General features: G+C 52.0%; 1 protein-coding gene across 1 annotated transcript in view; it reads left to right on the plus strand.

The window, feature by feature from the left end:
- The window catches only part of B4GALT1 (beta-1,4-galactosyltransferase 1), a 30,401-nt gene that overhangs the window by 4,914 nt on the left and 9,132 nt on the right, over positions 1-16,355 (plus strand). The window contains 2 exon segments of the mRNA XM_080372986.1: positions 8,383-8,618; positions 15,871-16,058. Of these exon segments, the coding sequence (XP_080229112.1) occupies positions 8,383-8,618; positions 15,871-16,058 (424 nt within the window).

Genomic DNA, 16,355 nt, shown 5'->3' on the forward strand with positions numbered 1-16,355 from the left:
AAAATTAAAACTCAAGAGGTGCTGAAAACACCATTTTTAAAGACTTCTGGTGGTGACTGTGCTGGAGGGGTTTGGTAGGCTTGGTGTACCCAGGATCTGTGCCCACCTGCAATCATGGGCTCTTGTCTCCCTGGGGGGGGGGGTTCTGCCCCAGCAGCTCAGGGTCTCTGAATCTGTGGGGTCACTTAAAATACCAAACGTTGGAGAAAGCGTATGCTTTATATGCAGGATCTCCCCCTCCTCTCAATCTGAACTTAGTATTGTCTGCTTTGCCTTTTTTTTTTTTTTTTTTTTTTTTAACCTTTCTGATACAGCTGCTATTTCCACTCCCTCCCACCTCCCCCACAACCTGGGTGCTGCGGGCCACAAGCTGGGATTGTGCTGTGTCCCTTTGCTGCCTTGTTTCAAAAAAGTAAAACAGAAACTCAAAGAGAAGAGCATGGAGAGGGCTGGGGGAGGGGAAGGTAACACGTGGACTAGTTTGCTGGAAGTTAGTCTTTCTTGGCCTGAAAAGAGGGGTTGAGAAATTTCTCCAAAGAATATGTTTAAGATGTTTGGCAGGGAGCAGATGCGTGATCCTGGCAACACTGCCGACCGCTCTGCAGCTACCCGTGTGGTCAGGCACACATCATACCTCTGAAGCAGACTTTGTGGGCAGGGAGCAGCCTCTGTGGTGAGAGCATCCCTAGCATCCTCTTAGCTGTTCAAAGTGAAGGTCGAGGGCTATTAATGGGGCTTGCAAACTAACTTGGAAAGGTACTGTGCCTTCCTGGAGAGCAGCTGTTTCAGGGACACAGCACAACAGGCAGGATGCGCTAGGGAGAAAAGGAAAGTTTTCTGTCTCATGCATCTAGTGTTTTATAATGTGCTTGTTTCTCTGCCAGCATTGATCTGAAGCAACAGCTAGCTGCTTTGGAAATTTGTCCAAGTTTGTGTTTGGGAAGAGACAGACACTTGCAGCTTCCCAAACTCTGTTTGGATGCAGAATTCAGTTAAGCTCTCAGCAGATGGTGGAGGACATTGTCGCTGTGTTGAGCAGCCCCCTCCCAGGGTAGCATGCTGGGGTGCACGGTCCTCAGTAGGGAGGGGCTCTGGATCTGGTGGCCTTGTGAGCAAGCCCGAGGCAGTGGGCTGCTGGACTCCACCACTCACCTCCTCTCCTTGGTGGTGGACTGTCCTCTCCAGCCACCATCCTGCAGCTGATGCTCCCCTCCCTCCCTCTTGTGCACTCTTCCCTGCAGAGCAAGAGGAGTTTTGGTTGCAGAGCTTTTGGCGACAGAGCTGGTCAGTCTGCAGCAGTGCGGCACTGGTGGGACCAAAGATCTGGGGTTTTCTGGAACATGGGTAGAGCAGCATCAGTGTCCAGCTTGTCCCTGTCTCTCTGGGCAGGAGAAGGTCTCACTACTCAGCGCTGTCCCCACTGGGACAGAGTTTTCCCTTGTGCAAATCAGTGCTTAGAGGCCCTGCCTGGAAGGAGAGGTGCTTGGTGAGCCGGGTGTGCGTTACCACCTCCGGACAGGCAAGTGGTGGCCATGGCTCACCGGTGATGCTGTGGCACTGCAGATGCCTTTCCAGCTGCCTCCCAGCTGTGGCTGAGTTGCAGGAGCTCAGGGCAGTCCCCATGCCCCTGCAGGTGTTTGTCGGAAAGAGGGCTGCTTTTGTCACGTTGCCACGCTGGGGTGTCACTGGTCTCGCTTTGAGGGCACCTAAGTTACAAGCGTGTCTTGCTGAAGCAGGAAGCAGCCCCGTAAAGACTTTACGGAATGGGTTTCCTCCAACCTGTGTGCGCCAGGGCAGCGGGGTTTCAGCAGCCGTTTCCCCAGGTGTGCGGGCTCCCGTCCTCACCTCCCGCGCTCCCCGCCGGCAGCAGCACCCCGTGCTTTTGGGGGTGCACAAGCGCTGGCGGAGTCTTGGCCAGACCGAGGAGCCTCTGCCCCACCTGGCACCCTGCACTCACCGCCCTGCCTGGGGAGCGCCCCGGCCCCGGGGCAGCGCTGGGATCCAGGTGCAGAGCCACCGGCAGGGTGGGATGGGGATGGGGGGGATGGGGGTGCCTTGCCATTTGGGGCTGCCCCGGACAGAGCCACGTCCCTGGAATGCCACTCAGCCTGGGAGAGCTTCTGTCCACCCGCCTCACAGCAGGGTCGGGGGGTTCCTGGCAGGGGGGCAACTCAGCCTTTTTCTGATCCAGGCTTTTCTGTTTGTTTGTTTTGAGTTTGCTGTTTGAGGGCCTGGAATTTAATTTCACTGCGGCAGCGAGAAGGGCTAATCGCATGCAGATTGCGAGGCTCAAAGGGAGACAGTTCAAAGCCGCTTCAGTGGGCGTGCGCTGGATTTGAGCCACTGGTGAGGACTTTGCTTCTCCTAGAAGTGCCTTAACATGGAAACGACAACCTTTTTTTTTTTTTTTTGGAAGGTGCCATGTGCTAGTGTGAGACTTTGTGTTGGAACAGGCAGTGTTTGGGGTTGGATTAAGGCTATTTTTTCTCTCAATATATTCACTCAGTTAATCATGCAAACCTGCCATCATGTAGACCAAGTGTAGCCAGCATATGTGATCCATCCTTTTTTTTTTTTTTTTTTTTTTTTTTTTCCCAGCCTGTTTCCCCTTGGGGTCCACAGTTGCAGATGGCCAAATGCTGTGTGATGCCCAAGACAGAGCATATGCTGGCGTAGCCGGCTCAAGCCTTGTGTTGGCAGAGCTGACATCTGCCAGGGGATGCAACTTTGCAAGTGTAGACCAGCTGAAGAAAACATATCTCAGTCCTTGTGAAGGTGCTTTTTTCCTCACTGGGAGCCAGACCCAGGATATTTTTTTTTTATTATTTTTTTTCCTTCTAGAAACTATTATGGAGGGGGAGAGGGCTGAAGGCAGCAAGGGGCAGCAGCTGCCATCCAGTTTGCAAGAAACAGGGATGTCCCCCTGGCTGTTTTGGCTACTAGGTCATATGACAGGACAGGGGTTTGCTCAGGGAACCCAGCTGGGCAAGTGGTGCTGGACCCCATCCACCGGTCCTGTCCTCCCACCACAGGGCTGAACCCCAGCTGGAGCCTGGCGGGTGCTGCCTGCATAGGCACTGGCACAGCTCTGAGGCTTAGCTGATTTTAATAGGAAGTGCCTGCTTTGCTGAGCTGTGGGGTGCAGCTACCTGCCTGCTCTGGAGCTGCCACGTTGGTCCGGGGGCTGGAGCAAACGCTGCTCCACAGCCCCATGTGGGGGGACTTGCCCTGCATTTCTGGGGTGGAGCTGGCTTTGTTTTTCCCAGCCAGGGCAGACTTGGTGTGGCCGATGGACCCTTCCCTTTTCTGCTGGGCCCCTGCAAAAGGAGGTTATTTGGGTTTTTTCCTTCCTGTGAGTTCTGCTTCTCCTTTCCAGCTTTCCTTTCGCATGAGGTTTGTCTGAGCATGGCAGTGCGGCTGTGCACATGGCTGGATGGATAGAGAGCAGCACCCGGCTCTCGGCCAGGGCAATGGAAACATTCTTTTCTGCTCTGTTTGGGGAGAGATTTTTTCCAGCCTCCGTGCTACGTGCTTTTGCTTTCATTCTCACTAAATTATCTGAGATTTATGCCTGGCTTAAAGTGTGCAGGTAAGTTTTGCTGGTTCTCCCAGTGAAGTGCCTGGGAGGGTGATTCAGTCTGTTGGATCACCTCTCCCAGCCTCCTCATAAGCCCAGCTACCCTCCTTCTGGTGGGGCTGTACTGCCCTCCTGGGGAAGTGGGTTCCCCCTACCCTTCCCACCTGAACGCCCCCAGGACTGCCCATTGTAGCTGGTGCCCCATGTTGTGTCACCTGCTACCACCTTCTTGGATGGAGTGTGGCACTGTCCCATTCACAGCCCCCCTGGGAATGCTACAGTACAGTTCTGGCTCTGTGGGGCATTGCTGCTTGAGTTTTCCCAACACTTCTAATATCTGTGGTCCAGAGAGGCTGGAGCAGCCTCTAGATTTATTCTAGCATCAGGCTGAGTGGATTCTGGGCTATTTTGTGCAAGGGTCCTCTCGTTTGGGTCAGCAGGATGAGCACTGGGGAGGATGCGTGCTGGCAGCCTCACGCAGCGGGAGGTTTAGCTGTTGTGGCAAGCGTGGCTGGCTGTTAGGAAGCAGGGGACCAGAAGATTGCTGAGGCTGTGGGCCAAGTTCACGATGCTGGAGCATTGCGCTGCCGCTGGCCTTTTGCAAGCCTCACCTTCTGCTTCGTGTGAGGAGCTGCTTCCTGTTTGTGTGCACCACGGTGTCCCCTGTCGCCTGTGCCTGCAGAGCGTTTTTCCTGTGCACCTTCCCTTTGAGCAGAAACGCTGCTGAGTGTCGGGAGATGGGGGGCAGGAAGGGGCTAGCTTTTTTTCTGGTGTACCCTACCACTGCCAGCTAAAACCTCCTTTTTTACAGTCTCTGGAGTGTTAGGATGTGCTGCCATGCTTTGCTGTCCTTTGCAAGCTTCAAAGTGTTGCTTAATTCATGTTTTTAAGGTTTTCTTTTGTTAGAAGAGTGCAGTGGAGGCTCATGAAGCTGCTCTGTTGGAGCTTTGTAACTAAACCCAAAACGTGTCTGCCCACAAATCCGGGGCTGTATGCATGACTGGAGTTGCAAGCCCACATAGCTCTCTTGATGCCTGGGTGTTTTTAGTAGCAGCTCAATATCCAGTGGCTTCTATGTCAGGCAGTCGCCCTGAACAGGAGTAGAAAATAGTGAATGGGCTGGAAAGTTTACCTAGTAAACATGGGTAGGGATAGGGTTTTGGCCATGGGATGGCTCTCGCAGCGAACTTCACGCACATTCTCAGCATTAGCAGATCATGTCCTGGGTCAGGATCGTTGGGAGATAACAGCCGTGGGACTGCTTGCTATCCAAGTAGTCAAATTTTGGTTGAAATGATTTGAAATTAGCATCCGGAACTGTGACTCTGGTCACCGGTTGGAAAGCCTGCGTTTGCAGATTCAGCTTTAGCCCTGTCCTGCTTGGGAAGTGAACTGAAAGTGTCAATTTGCAGCGGGTGGTGTGTTGCTGCTCCTTTGTGTCAGCCATATGGCTTTGTGAAACATAGCTTGAGCCATTCTCTACTTGGGAACAGCCTAATCAGGTTTTTTACTTTTTTGCATTCTCACTGATGCCTGTGTATGTATTAAGTGGGTGATTTGCATCGAGCCTGTCTGGGAAGCAGCTGCCTTGCTGTACATGTACGGTGCCAATGCCTAGGGTCTTCTCGCTGACCTGCACGGTGGCTGCATCCCTTGGGGCAGCATTTACAAGAAGGTGTGCTGCCTTAAAACTGATTTGATTAACTGGAGATCAGAGCAGTACAGATCATTTCTCACCAGTGTCCTTCAAGACCCTGAAACTGTTAAATCCCCGTCTTCAGCAGCTGGTTTTTATCATGAATGTGTTTTCCTCTCCCATCTTTTCCTTGCTGATGTTCCAGCCTCCTGATAGCAAACAAGAGCAAGTGCTGGCACAATGAGCGGTCCACGTTTGACCCTAGGGAACTGGCAGGTGGCAGCCTGCAAAAAAGCTGTGCTGGCAGTGTCCGAACACTTGTGGCTGTCCTGGCCCTACTGGAGCTTACACGCCACCAGCGGGAGATTTCCCCTGTAAATTCACCTAAATGGCGAACTTTAATTTCCTCCCCGCTTACTCCGCTCAAGACGTTAAAAGAGCCTTTGTTCGTTAAACCAGAAAGCATCCCCCAGGCTCATGGGGCTCGCAGCTGTTTCTGAGGAGCAGCGGTGGGGAGCGGGGCGCGCAGCCTGCCCCGGCAGGAAAGGGCTTGCTTGTTGGGACGGCAGCCGCCCGGCGCCGGAGCAGGACAGGCTGGCAGGGCCCCGCCAAGGGATGTGCTGCTTCCTCCCACTGCTTCCTGCAGCGCCCTGCCAGCTCAGGCCGTGGCCGGTGACGGGTGCATGCGAGGCAGGAAAATAATGTCCCTGGGCACCCATGGCCGGTGTAATCCCGTCCGCTGGCCACAACTGGTTAGGTGAACCATGCCTCGTGTAATGCCCTTTGCTGTTGTAAATGCACAGAAGTGTAGCATCATCCTGGCCTGTGAGTGCTGGTCTCCTCATGGAGGTGGTACTGGAAGGCAGAGGGGTGGGCAGGGGGAGGCAAGCATGGAGGTGGGTTGAGGCCAGAGGCTGTTCTGGGAGAACGCTCGCCACCATGGTGGGAAGCAGTACCAATTTCGGAGGAAGTGATGCATGCTCTCCCCCTCCTGCTCCAGCACCAGCCCCTCGCCCATCCCATTGGCACTGGGCTAACTGTGCTTGGCCCCCCTGTCCTGCCACTGGTCCTCATCATCATGCCCATGCACGTTCCTTCCTGCCCCAGTTCCTCCCATTCTTGCCTCTTCCTCCTGCTGCAGAGTGCCCTCCAAGCTCTCCCTGCGAGCTGCTTTTCAACTGGAGAGGCTTTGGCCCTGGACCCGTGGCCGCAGGGCAGGTGTCTGTAGGACCCAGCTTGCACTGTGGGGCAGAGAGAGTAGGAAACCAGGCAGGCACATCAGGGGTGCAGCTGGGAGCTGCCGAAGTGCTGAGAGCCTTGGTGGACTGATCCCAGTGCCTGGAAGCTGAGTAACCACTGCCACTTTCTCCTGTGAGAGGGAAACATGCAAACTTGCCCACTTAACCTGCACAAAATTTGGAGATGAGGAGGCCCTTTGCATCCTGCCTGTGATGCCTGTTTCTGGAAGGTCTTGCCTATACTGTGCAGGCAGTAAATCAGGCAGGAAAGCTTCCTCGCTGCCTCTGAGGTACACTGAGCACTTCTGCTTGGTCAGCTGGTCTCCTTCTTGCCGTCTCTCCAGCCCGAGTGAGCATAGGTTTGTGGAGCAGCACAACCCAACTAAAGTAACTACTTCTAGGTAAATAACCAGCAAATGAGCTGTGAGCCTGGAGCATTATTTGTGCTTTTTTAGTAATTGCATGTTGGGGTATGCACAAGGTTGATCATGATGGCCACTGTCTTTTAGAGCACTAAAAATCGCTTGTTGTCCTCAAGGGGCTGCATAAGTGCAGTGCACACACCACGCATGCCCTGCAAGGGGCCCGGGAGTCTCTTCAGCAAATGCAAATCGGAGACAGTAGCTATAAGACATGTGTGCAGGTGCGTGTGTGTGTGCACACGTGTGTGTTCACATCCAGGTGGAAGAGAGGGGGAGGGTACAGCAGCCAGATATTTACTCAATTATCCCCAGCTCAGTGTTTACGATGGAGATCACCTGCTTTATGCACAGGGGTGTCAGCATCCCCACCTGCAGCAGAGGTTTCAGTGGGAGCCGTGTGTGTGCAAAGCCTGGTTTATGAGCTTGCCATTGCTGGGAGCAGGACATGGCAGCCAGACAGGGCCTTCTGCAGGCAGCTACTGCGCTCATTAGGTTTTTGCAGCAAGTCTGTCCATCAGGGCTGGATCGGCTGGAAGCAAATACTGTGGAAAATCCAGCCTGGATGTTAAGAGAGGGCATCCGCAAAGGGGCTGTGGTCAGCGATGCTGTGTTTAGCTCTGGACCCATGTGCAGCTGTATGGGAGGGAGGGCTGTGGAGCTGGTGTGGCAGGGCAGGGAAGCCCTGCCAGGCAAAGCGTGTTTATGCAAGATGCCTAAGCCGAAGTCTTGCAAAGTAGGTCTCATCGGCTGTATCAACGGCAAGGGCTGTCACTGCCCTTTCTCCTCGAGCTCAGCCTTGAGCAGCTCAGAGGCTGCCATCCTCTCTGTGGTGCCAGGGGGTCCTCCTAGTTTCACACACCAGTGTTGGCACCAATTATTTCGGCTGTTTCAAAACCTGGCACTGGTGAAACAGTGCATGGGAACTGCCAGCCTGCATGCAAATCTGGATGTGGTTTTTTTAGCAGTTCTAATACAGGACTTCTAATAAACAATGGGTATGAATACGGAACACTGGAAGTATCTGTAAGAGAGAAAAAAGAAAGGCAAGATGGGGGGGGGGGGGGTTCTCTTTGCACGTGGATAGTCTTGGTGTAACATAACATCAGTAGGAGGGCAGGACTAATTTTGGAGTGCCTGACTCTCATCCTGTCTGAGGTGGGTGAGGGCACAGAGGGCAATCCTCCTCTCTAGGCTGGTTTCATAGTGCAGATGCCAGTGGGACACAGCTGTTGGTTTGCCATGCAGATAGGAGGGTTTTCAAGACTCGTCTGGTGTCAGCGACTTGGTTGGGGTCTGATACCAAGAGGCTACAGCATCTGTGGGTTTGCTTTGAACGGTGGTATGTGGTTGCTCTTGAGTACAGCTGGACCAGCTTCAACACCTCCATGCACTGCTGGGATTTTGTTTGGATCCAAACCTCTGTTTTTAAAAGTCAAGCACGTAAAGGAAGCGTGCTCAGACAAATAGGTTATGTGTGCTAATTCGCTTTGTGCTGTGCCTTTCTTCCAGTTGGTGCACTACGTGTGGAGTTTTCCCAACCTGTAAACCTGGAAGAAGTGGCAAGAAAAAACCCAGAGGTCAAAGCAGGAGGTCGTTTTGCTCCAAAGGACTGTATAGCACTTCAGAAAGTAGCAATAATCATACCATTCAGGAACCGAGAGGAGCACCTGAAATACTGGCTCTATTACCTGCATCCAATTCTCCAAAGGCAGCAACTAGATTATGGAATTTATGTTATCAACCAGGTAAGATGCTAAAGACACAGGGCCTCATGACAACATCCATGCTGAACTGCTCTCGTAACAGTGCCTGTGCCCCCTAAAACAGAGGAGGTGTTGCTTTATCCTCAGTGGCAGTGGGCTGGCAGGAAGGGATAAGGTCACTTTAAAAAAAAACAAACCATAAAACAAACACCAAAGCAAAAAAAACAAAATAGCCAAGTGAAAATGAACATGAGCAATTTTGCTTCAGTGATTTTGATGGAAAACCTGAGGTGTCCCTTCTTCTGGTCAGACATGATTCACACCAAAGAGCTTCTGCTTAAAGAAACCATTTGGTAAGGAGGGGGGAAAAAATCCCTAAGAGCACAACCCAACCTAATATCTCTTTCCAAATGTTCCTTTTTCCCAGCTGCTGCAGGAGTTGAATATAGAGATCTTTAAGGTGACAAGGTAGCATTAATGCCTAATCTGGCATTGGGTGTGCCATAAAGCGGTAGGATTTCACTTACTTTCTTGAGCAGCTTCCGTTCATGTTAGTAGTAGTGCACAAAGTGTTAGAATGGAGAAGGCAAAGCTGTGGCAGTGGAGCAGGTGAGTGATTGTCTCCAGGTGAATAGAACAGAAAAGAAACAATTAGTTGATGGGGAGGTGGGGGGTGGGGATGCTTTTTTTCCTTCATATCTGATGGCCTTAGACCTGTCTTTAAAAAAAAAGGGGGGGGGGGGGGAGGGGGGCAAACAAGCTACCGTAACAGCGGTTAAGTAAGTCGGTGTTGTTCACACTTGGAAAAGCTTAAAATATGAAGGCATTTGCATTGGCTGTAGCATGAAGGGGCAGATGCTGTTCTGAGAGCCCCAGCAGAGACCGCCGGCTGGACGGTCAGCACAGTTTCTCTCTCTTGGATATGCATTTCTGTGTCTTTTATCAGCTCTGTAGAAAGTGAGATGAAATAACATGCTTCTGTAAATGTAACTCTTTAAATTTGCGGATCAGCTGATGTATTTGGGCATATCGAACACCGTGAATATTTAAAATGGTCACCCAAGCGATAAATTTCCTTGCAGAATTGAAAGTAAGGGGAGACCTTTTGCTAGAGAGAAAACCAATACTCTGTTACTACTATTTCTCTTACTTTGCTCATTTCCAGGGTGCCAGAGATCTGGGCAAAAATGATATGTGAGGAATTAGTGGTAGCCCCCAAGCACGGCAGCAGCCAAGATGCTCCCACGTCTGTGGCCAGCTGTGCTTGTGGCTTGGCAGCTGCATTTGGTGAGGGCACAAGGTGTGTCTGCAGCGTGCATACTGGCACGCTGTGCCCTAAAATTAAGCCCTGTAAGGACACCCTTCCTGTGTAATGCAAAGAGCAGCTGGTGCCATTGTGGTACAGCAGTGCAGGGCCAGCCTCAGCCCCTTGTACTTCAGGCTGCATTTCCTTGCACATGCAGTGTTTGCCTGTGCAAGTTACTGGTGCCACTAGGTTGCTGGAGCCACGGTCCCCACTGGTCACTGGGGTGCTGGTGGGTGAAGGTGGCAGTGCAGTGTGCCTCCCTTTTCCGAGCGTGGCTCAGAAGCGAGGGTGTGATGCCACTTCCAGCAGTGGTCTTGCTATGTGGGCTGCTGCTTTCCCAGCCAGGCATAGCTCGCTGGCTGGATCTGTGGAGGATGGGGGAGAGCTGCCCACCCACGGTCCAGGGGCGACGCTTGTGGGCAAGCAGCCGTCTCCATTGCAAAAAGCCCCATGCAGCTGGGGCTGGTGTTTCCCCATCAGTGGTGTTCAAGGTTAAGGGAAAGCAAGAGGCATGATCACATGGAGCTGTGCTGGCACCTGTAAGGGCAGGCAGTGTCCGAAGCCCGGTTGGAGTTCCCGCTGCTGCTGCAATGGTGCATGCTGGCTTGCCTTGCCCTGTGTTGCTGGCTCCCCCTCTTCTCTGGTCCTGTCCTCCAGCAGTAGGGCTGTCTGTGTGCTCTGAAGTTAACCCTCACAAAAATTAGTGAGGGTTTTTTTTCAGATGCATCCCTTGAGCAAAGTGGGAGTGACATGCAATACACAGGGTGTATATGTCCCGGACATGTCCAGCAGCCAGATGTATGTTAGCAAGTAAGACTACTTGATTTGTAAAATAAACATGCTCCTACTGCATACCTCTAACAACCTGGAAGAGGCAGAGTGGTCAGTAGTAGTAAACCCACTGGATGCATCTCTCAAGGGTGAGAGGGAGCACTGACTAGAGAGAGTTGCAGAAAATTTATTAATTCTGCCAGAAGTACAGTAGGAAAAGTCTTATTTCTCTGCTGTCTTGACAATTGCTTTTCTCTTTTTCTTGTCTGTCTTTCCCTTTGCATCTGCCCTCTTTTTTTTTTTTTTTATTTTATTTTTCCTTCTAGTGGGGAAATATTACCTTTACTTGTTAATCCTGTCTATATCAAAGCAATCACTGAAGCAAGGAGAATTACTGTGTGATCTGGTTCTTACACGCTGCCTACGTGCTCTTCTGTGCTCTGCATCTCATAGAAAGAAAGAGGAGCGCTGAGCCCTGCTACTGCTGCACTGGTAATGTCAAACTTCTTCCTTTCAGCGCAATGTATTTCCCTCACGAGTCTGTTGTGTCTCCACCATGCTGTTCTTGCGTGCCTGAATGCCTCAGAGTAGCACTCAGCTGAAGTCAGGGGGGATGATGTTTGTAAAAGGGCTGCTGTGTCACAGGAGCCAGTGGAAAATACATATTGTGTGCACCCTGTACATTCCACCCCCAGCGAAACCCAAACCCAACACATGGAGTAGGAGTTGTAGGATATTTGAGGTAAACCTGAGGTGAGGACACACAGCTGGGCACGCTTTCTGTAGCACCTATTAGATGCCGTGCAAGCTTGACTTCAGCAAATGAGGAGGCCAAGTAAGTTTTCTCACTGTAGCTCAACCTGTGCAAATGCTCGTGCAGACAGACTGCAGTTTGGGAAAGGGAGGCTTAGCAGATTCCCGGAGAACTGTGCAGTTGTTCAACTGTTTTCCACTGGCTCCTGGCGTTACCTGCAGCGTCCTCAGCAGCAGTTTCCCAGAGTGTGTGTGTGCGCGCGAGAGAGAGAGTGCAGAGTGGTTGGGGCATCACACTTCTTCCTGTTATTTTGCAGGGGTTATGAGGAACCCCCAGGTATGTGGGCAAAGGAGGGGGTTCTGCTTGGCTCCATCTCACCCTCGCAGGGGTGGGAGAGGCGAGTTTCCCCTCAAAATATCCTCTGACAAAGAAACGGTGAAGTTTCTCCTGGTGTCTCTGTATGGCCTTGGAAATCTGTTTCTACCTGCTCAAGACCACTGGAGCGTGGACTTTTAGGTGGACATTGTGTATGTGGTTCAGGCTGTCTTGGCGGATCTCTGCCTTAGCTAACAACTTCCCGTTGGAGGCAAAGGCTCGCTCCTAGCCGGCCACAAGCATGTATCCTCACCATTGCCTCCCTGAGACCTGGTGAGTTTAGGATCCAGGTGAGAGATGCAGCCATGGGCCCTCTGCACTGCTGTGCTGTCTGCAGGAGGAAACACAAGCCACCTACTTTGCAGAGGGGGGAGGCAGGACAAAATTGGGACAGGTGGCTTCTTTCTGGTTTGCCAGCCCTTTAGCTTGAGGGACAGTTCCAAAACCCTCAGTTCTATCTGTCTGGCACTAAAAAAAGGTAGCAGCATCCTTTGGTAGGTCTGTCTGAGCAAACCAGATTCAGCAAAGGTACAGGATGAGAAGTAAAAAAGCCTGGATGTTCTCTGGCTGAGGCTGTGAGAAGGAGTTGGTGTCAGACCCTGCAGGACTGAGGCAGAAGGTTGTCCCCCTTCAGCCAGTGTCTTGTGCACCAGGGAACGGGGGTGGACTTGGACATGCTGAGAGAGACAGGGAGAGTAAAATCAGGAGCCAGAAACTGGGTGCTGGGCGTGAGCCCTGAACTCGATCATGGGTTAAGTGTCAGGACAGGTGAATAGAAGGAAAAAAATGTCAAGAAAAAAAAACTAAAAAAAAGACAAAAACCTGCTTGGACTACATCTTTTCTGGTTGAAAGCCTAGGAGATAAGCATGGAGTCTACATCTGCATCTTGGCTGCATTGTCAAAGCAGCAGTCCCCTGTGCACTGCCTAGCTTCTTCAGGATGCTGCGGTTCTGTCCAAGCAAGTACAAACCGATCCATTTCCTTGTGACAAATTACAGGGAACCTCCATGGGATGAGGAGCTGCCCAGCAGAGGTGAGGAGGGCTAGAGGTCTCTGCAGTTCTGCTTGTCTGCTCTTTCAAGGTTTGCCTGTGATACTGTGGCCTGCACTGACCTGGAAGGGGCAGTACCACAGAAAGACTTCCCCAAGTCTGCTTCTTCTTTTTCTTTCAAAAAGTTGGGGATCAGTCAAAGATGGAAGCCTGCAGCACCTTTCTGAGTTTTGAGAGAGTTGAATCTCAGACAATGGAAAGCATGCCAGTGCTTCCACGTTGCTTTAGGTAAAGAAACAGCTTTCTGCAAAAAGCAAAACCTCTTGTCAGTTGTTTTTTGTTTTGTTTTTTTTTTTTTTTGTTGGGTACATGCTGTAAAGCCCTGTGTTCCTCCTGGGACAGAAAACCAGCCTCCTGCCCTCAAAGGAGTCACAATTGGTAGCAGCACTGCAGGGGTTTCTGTGTGAGCTACTTGCCTGCTGTAATGTTACTGAAAATGGCTTGGAGAAGGGTTTCTGTTTTCCTTTTTGGTTGTGATTTCCACACGCACACGCAAGGTTTTTGGATGCCACAGCGTGAAGCTCTGTGGCCACCTGGGAGGAGAGTGGCAGTGCCCATGTGAAGGGTTTGGCATGTCTGGTCCCTCTCTGCACGCATGGGCTCTGCCAGCGTCGGGTGGCTGGGGCACCAGGAGGGTCCCACGCTCTCGTGGCCCAGTCGCTGTGCTGTGCTTTGGGGTTTTTCAGGGAGAGGTTTGAAAACTCAGCTCCTCACAGCGTTGTTAAATCCCTAGCTGTCACCCAGAGGATCTGGAGGCTGCCTGAAGGCACGGATTAATTATAGCTGAGCCTCTGCCGGTAACAGAATGGGTGTGAAGTGCCCTTTGCCTTGAAATTTCATTACGAGTAGAGCAGCCAAAGCATGGTAAATGAGGACACTCTTAGGTGGGACCCAGCAGGTGTGAGCACCTTGCACTTCGCACCAGCACAAGGAAAAGTTCCCTTTGGGACTATGGACCCAGGCTGGGGTTTGGTGCCATGGGGCCTGTGGAGCGTTCAGCTGCTGTGGATGCACAGCCACCTTCACTGGGGGAACAAACCCCCCTGATCCCATAGCCTCAGCCGTGCCCTCTCCCCAGGCTCTCTGTCTGGCTTCTCTTCATTTTCTGCACTCAAGTTTTCCCTGCTCTTGCTTACACATGATGGTGATCATCTTCCCACCACCTTAGTTACTGTGTGAACCCTTTTGTTTCAGGTGAGGATGCTGAGAATTTGCTCAGATCCTCCTCCACGAAATCTCACTCCTCCCTGTGAAGTCATTTATGCCCGAGGCAGGTGATGAATGCTTTTGAAAACCTTGGTTTGACACTTGCTTGTTAAAACTTTCATTTGAAAAATATTTGTGGTTGTTTCAAGAACCTGTGTTGGCTCTCTAGCTGCAGGCCCATTAACCAGTCTGGATTAAACAGTGTCCAAAGTGATTATTTATTAACCGAGTAAAGCCATTTGGGAGGAGGTGATGTTTTAAGCTGCTGCTCCTTGAGCACAGTATTTTATCTGTCCTTGATTTGTGTCCCACACTGGGTGTGGGTACCACGGGGCTGGGGTTGGGGGGGATGGTTTGCACAGCAGAGGAGTCCCTTGGCTCAACACTGCTCAGCGGGTGTGGAGGGGGAAAGGTGGGATGTGATAGGAGAGAAAAGTTTTATCAGACTTGGTTGCCAGGCTGGAAAAAAAACCTTCAGCCTCCTTCAGCGATGTCCTATCAGTTTCCTTCTGCCTGCTCTGTTCCCTGCACACAGCGTGGCTTTGAAACTGCTGCTGCAAAGCTGGGTCCTGGATCGGCAATTCTTACTCTCAAACTGCTGGTATTCCCGGGTTTGGGGGTATGATCATGTTGGTTTGGGAAAGTACTCGAGCAGTTTGCAAGCCCATACTTGTGCTCAAAGCCACGTGTGCTTTTGAAACGTTTCTGCCTAAGAGGGGCCAAATTGATTCTGTTCAGGTGCTTCATAGTTTGGGGAGGAAAGCAGAGATTTTCCTGCCTCGCTTTCTGCAGGTCCTCTCGTTAACTGTGCCTGCCCTGGGATAAGCGTGCCCTGCTGCAGTGTCAGCTCATTCCAGGTCCTTCCCATCATGGTGACAGCACTCCTGGTTTCGTTTTCCCGGTGAGGCCCCCGGGACGGACGGTGGGCCATGCTGTGCTCTGGCTGGCAGAGGAGCAGCGGGGAAGGGGCTGTGCACCGCAGCAGAAGGCAGCACCCGGCGTGGGAGCCGCAGCCCTCGCAGGAAGCAGCTTGCACCAGCCTGCCGTACGGCGAGCAAGGCTGTGTGTCGCAGCCACGTGCCGAACCAGCAGTGCCCTTCCAGGGCGCAGGGAGTGTCCCCTTGCCGTGCCTGCACAGCTGTCCAGGGCTGGGCATGGGAGCAGGAGCGTGCATCAGAGCATCAGAGCTGACATCCTGGGTCCTGCAGCTGCGTTGCAGCAGGGCTTGGGAAGAGGTGCCTGAATCCCGGCCACAGAAAGAATTTGGTCCATGGTCCATGGTCCTTGTCCTGGCTGTAAGCTAAAGCACTGCCAAGGTTTCTGTCTGTAGCAAGGGTCCCTTTTTCCAGAGGAGCTTGTCTCTTTGCTTTTCTCTGCTGCTTCAGGAAGCCCTGGCTGCTTGCCCTGGTGGTCCGTACAATTTTTTATCACAAAATTCCATTCCAAAATGGCAGTGTGTGCAGTGGGATGGGGGTGCCACTCAGCATCAAACCTGCCTTCTTGGAACCTCCCACCGAGAGAGGGGGGGCTGAGCCGGGTCCAGCCTGCCCTCAGCCATTTTGGCCACCCTCACAGTTTGCAGCTGGCTCGAGTGGCATTCGGGGTGATGGCATCACCCTGTGGGCAGCATTCTTGGGAGGTGGGGGGTGGGGGGCTCACTGTGGACAATGTGTTGGTGCTGCGTGGGGAGTGCTCAGGATCAAGGTCAGTCCATCACAGGCACGCTAACCCAGTGTGGTGACACCGGCGTCCGGCAGCAGGTAAGAAGCTGCTGATGTCAATTCTTAAATTTAAGTCACTTACCTGTTTTTTTGTTTGTTTTTAAATTAGGATGGAGAAGAAGAGTTTAACCGTGCTAAACTGCTGAATGTAGGATTCGCAGAGGCTTTGAAAGAGTATGACTATGATTGCTTTGTGTTTAGTGACGTAGACCTCATCCCAATGGATGACAGGAATACCTACAAATGCTACAGCCAGCCACGGCACCTCTCTGTATCCATGGATAAGTTTGGATTTCGGTGAGACACCTTTCGGAGGGAGCACTTTGTTTCCTAATAGTGCCATTAGCCTAGCAGGCCAGGCACAGCGTTGTATATCCCCACCCACCACTGAGAGCACGGGGAAATGTCTCTTGCGAAAGCCTGTCTTGGCGTGTGCATCCCTGCAGGGAGCGGGTGGCAGGGAGCGGGATCAGCTGCAGGGGAGGAAGGGGGAGAAATGCAGCTGAGTAGTTTAATTAAAATTCACAGCTTCTGGAAAGTGAAATGTAGGGCAAGGAAAAGCTTAAGAGCCTGTCGTTTTGCAGATGCCTGTGT

The sequence above is a fragment of the Falco punctatus genome (genome assembly GCF_963210335.1).
Source record: "Falco punctatus genome assembly, chromosome: Z".
NCBI lineage: Eukaryota > Metazoa > Chordata > Aves > Falconiformes > Falconidae > Falco > Falco punctatus.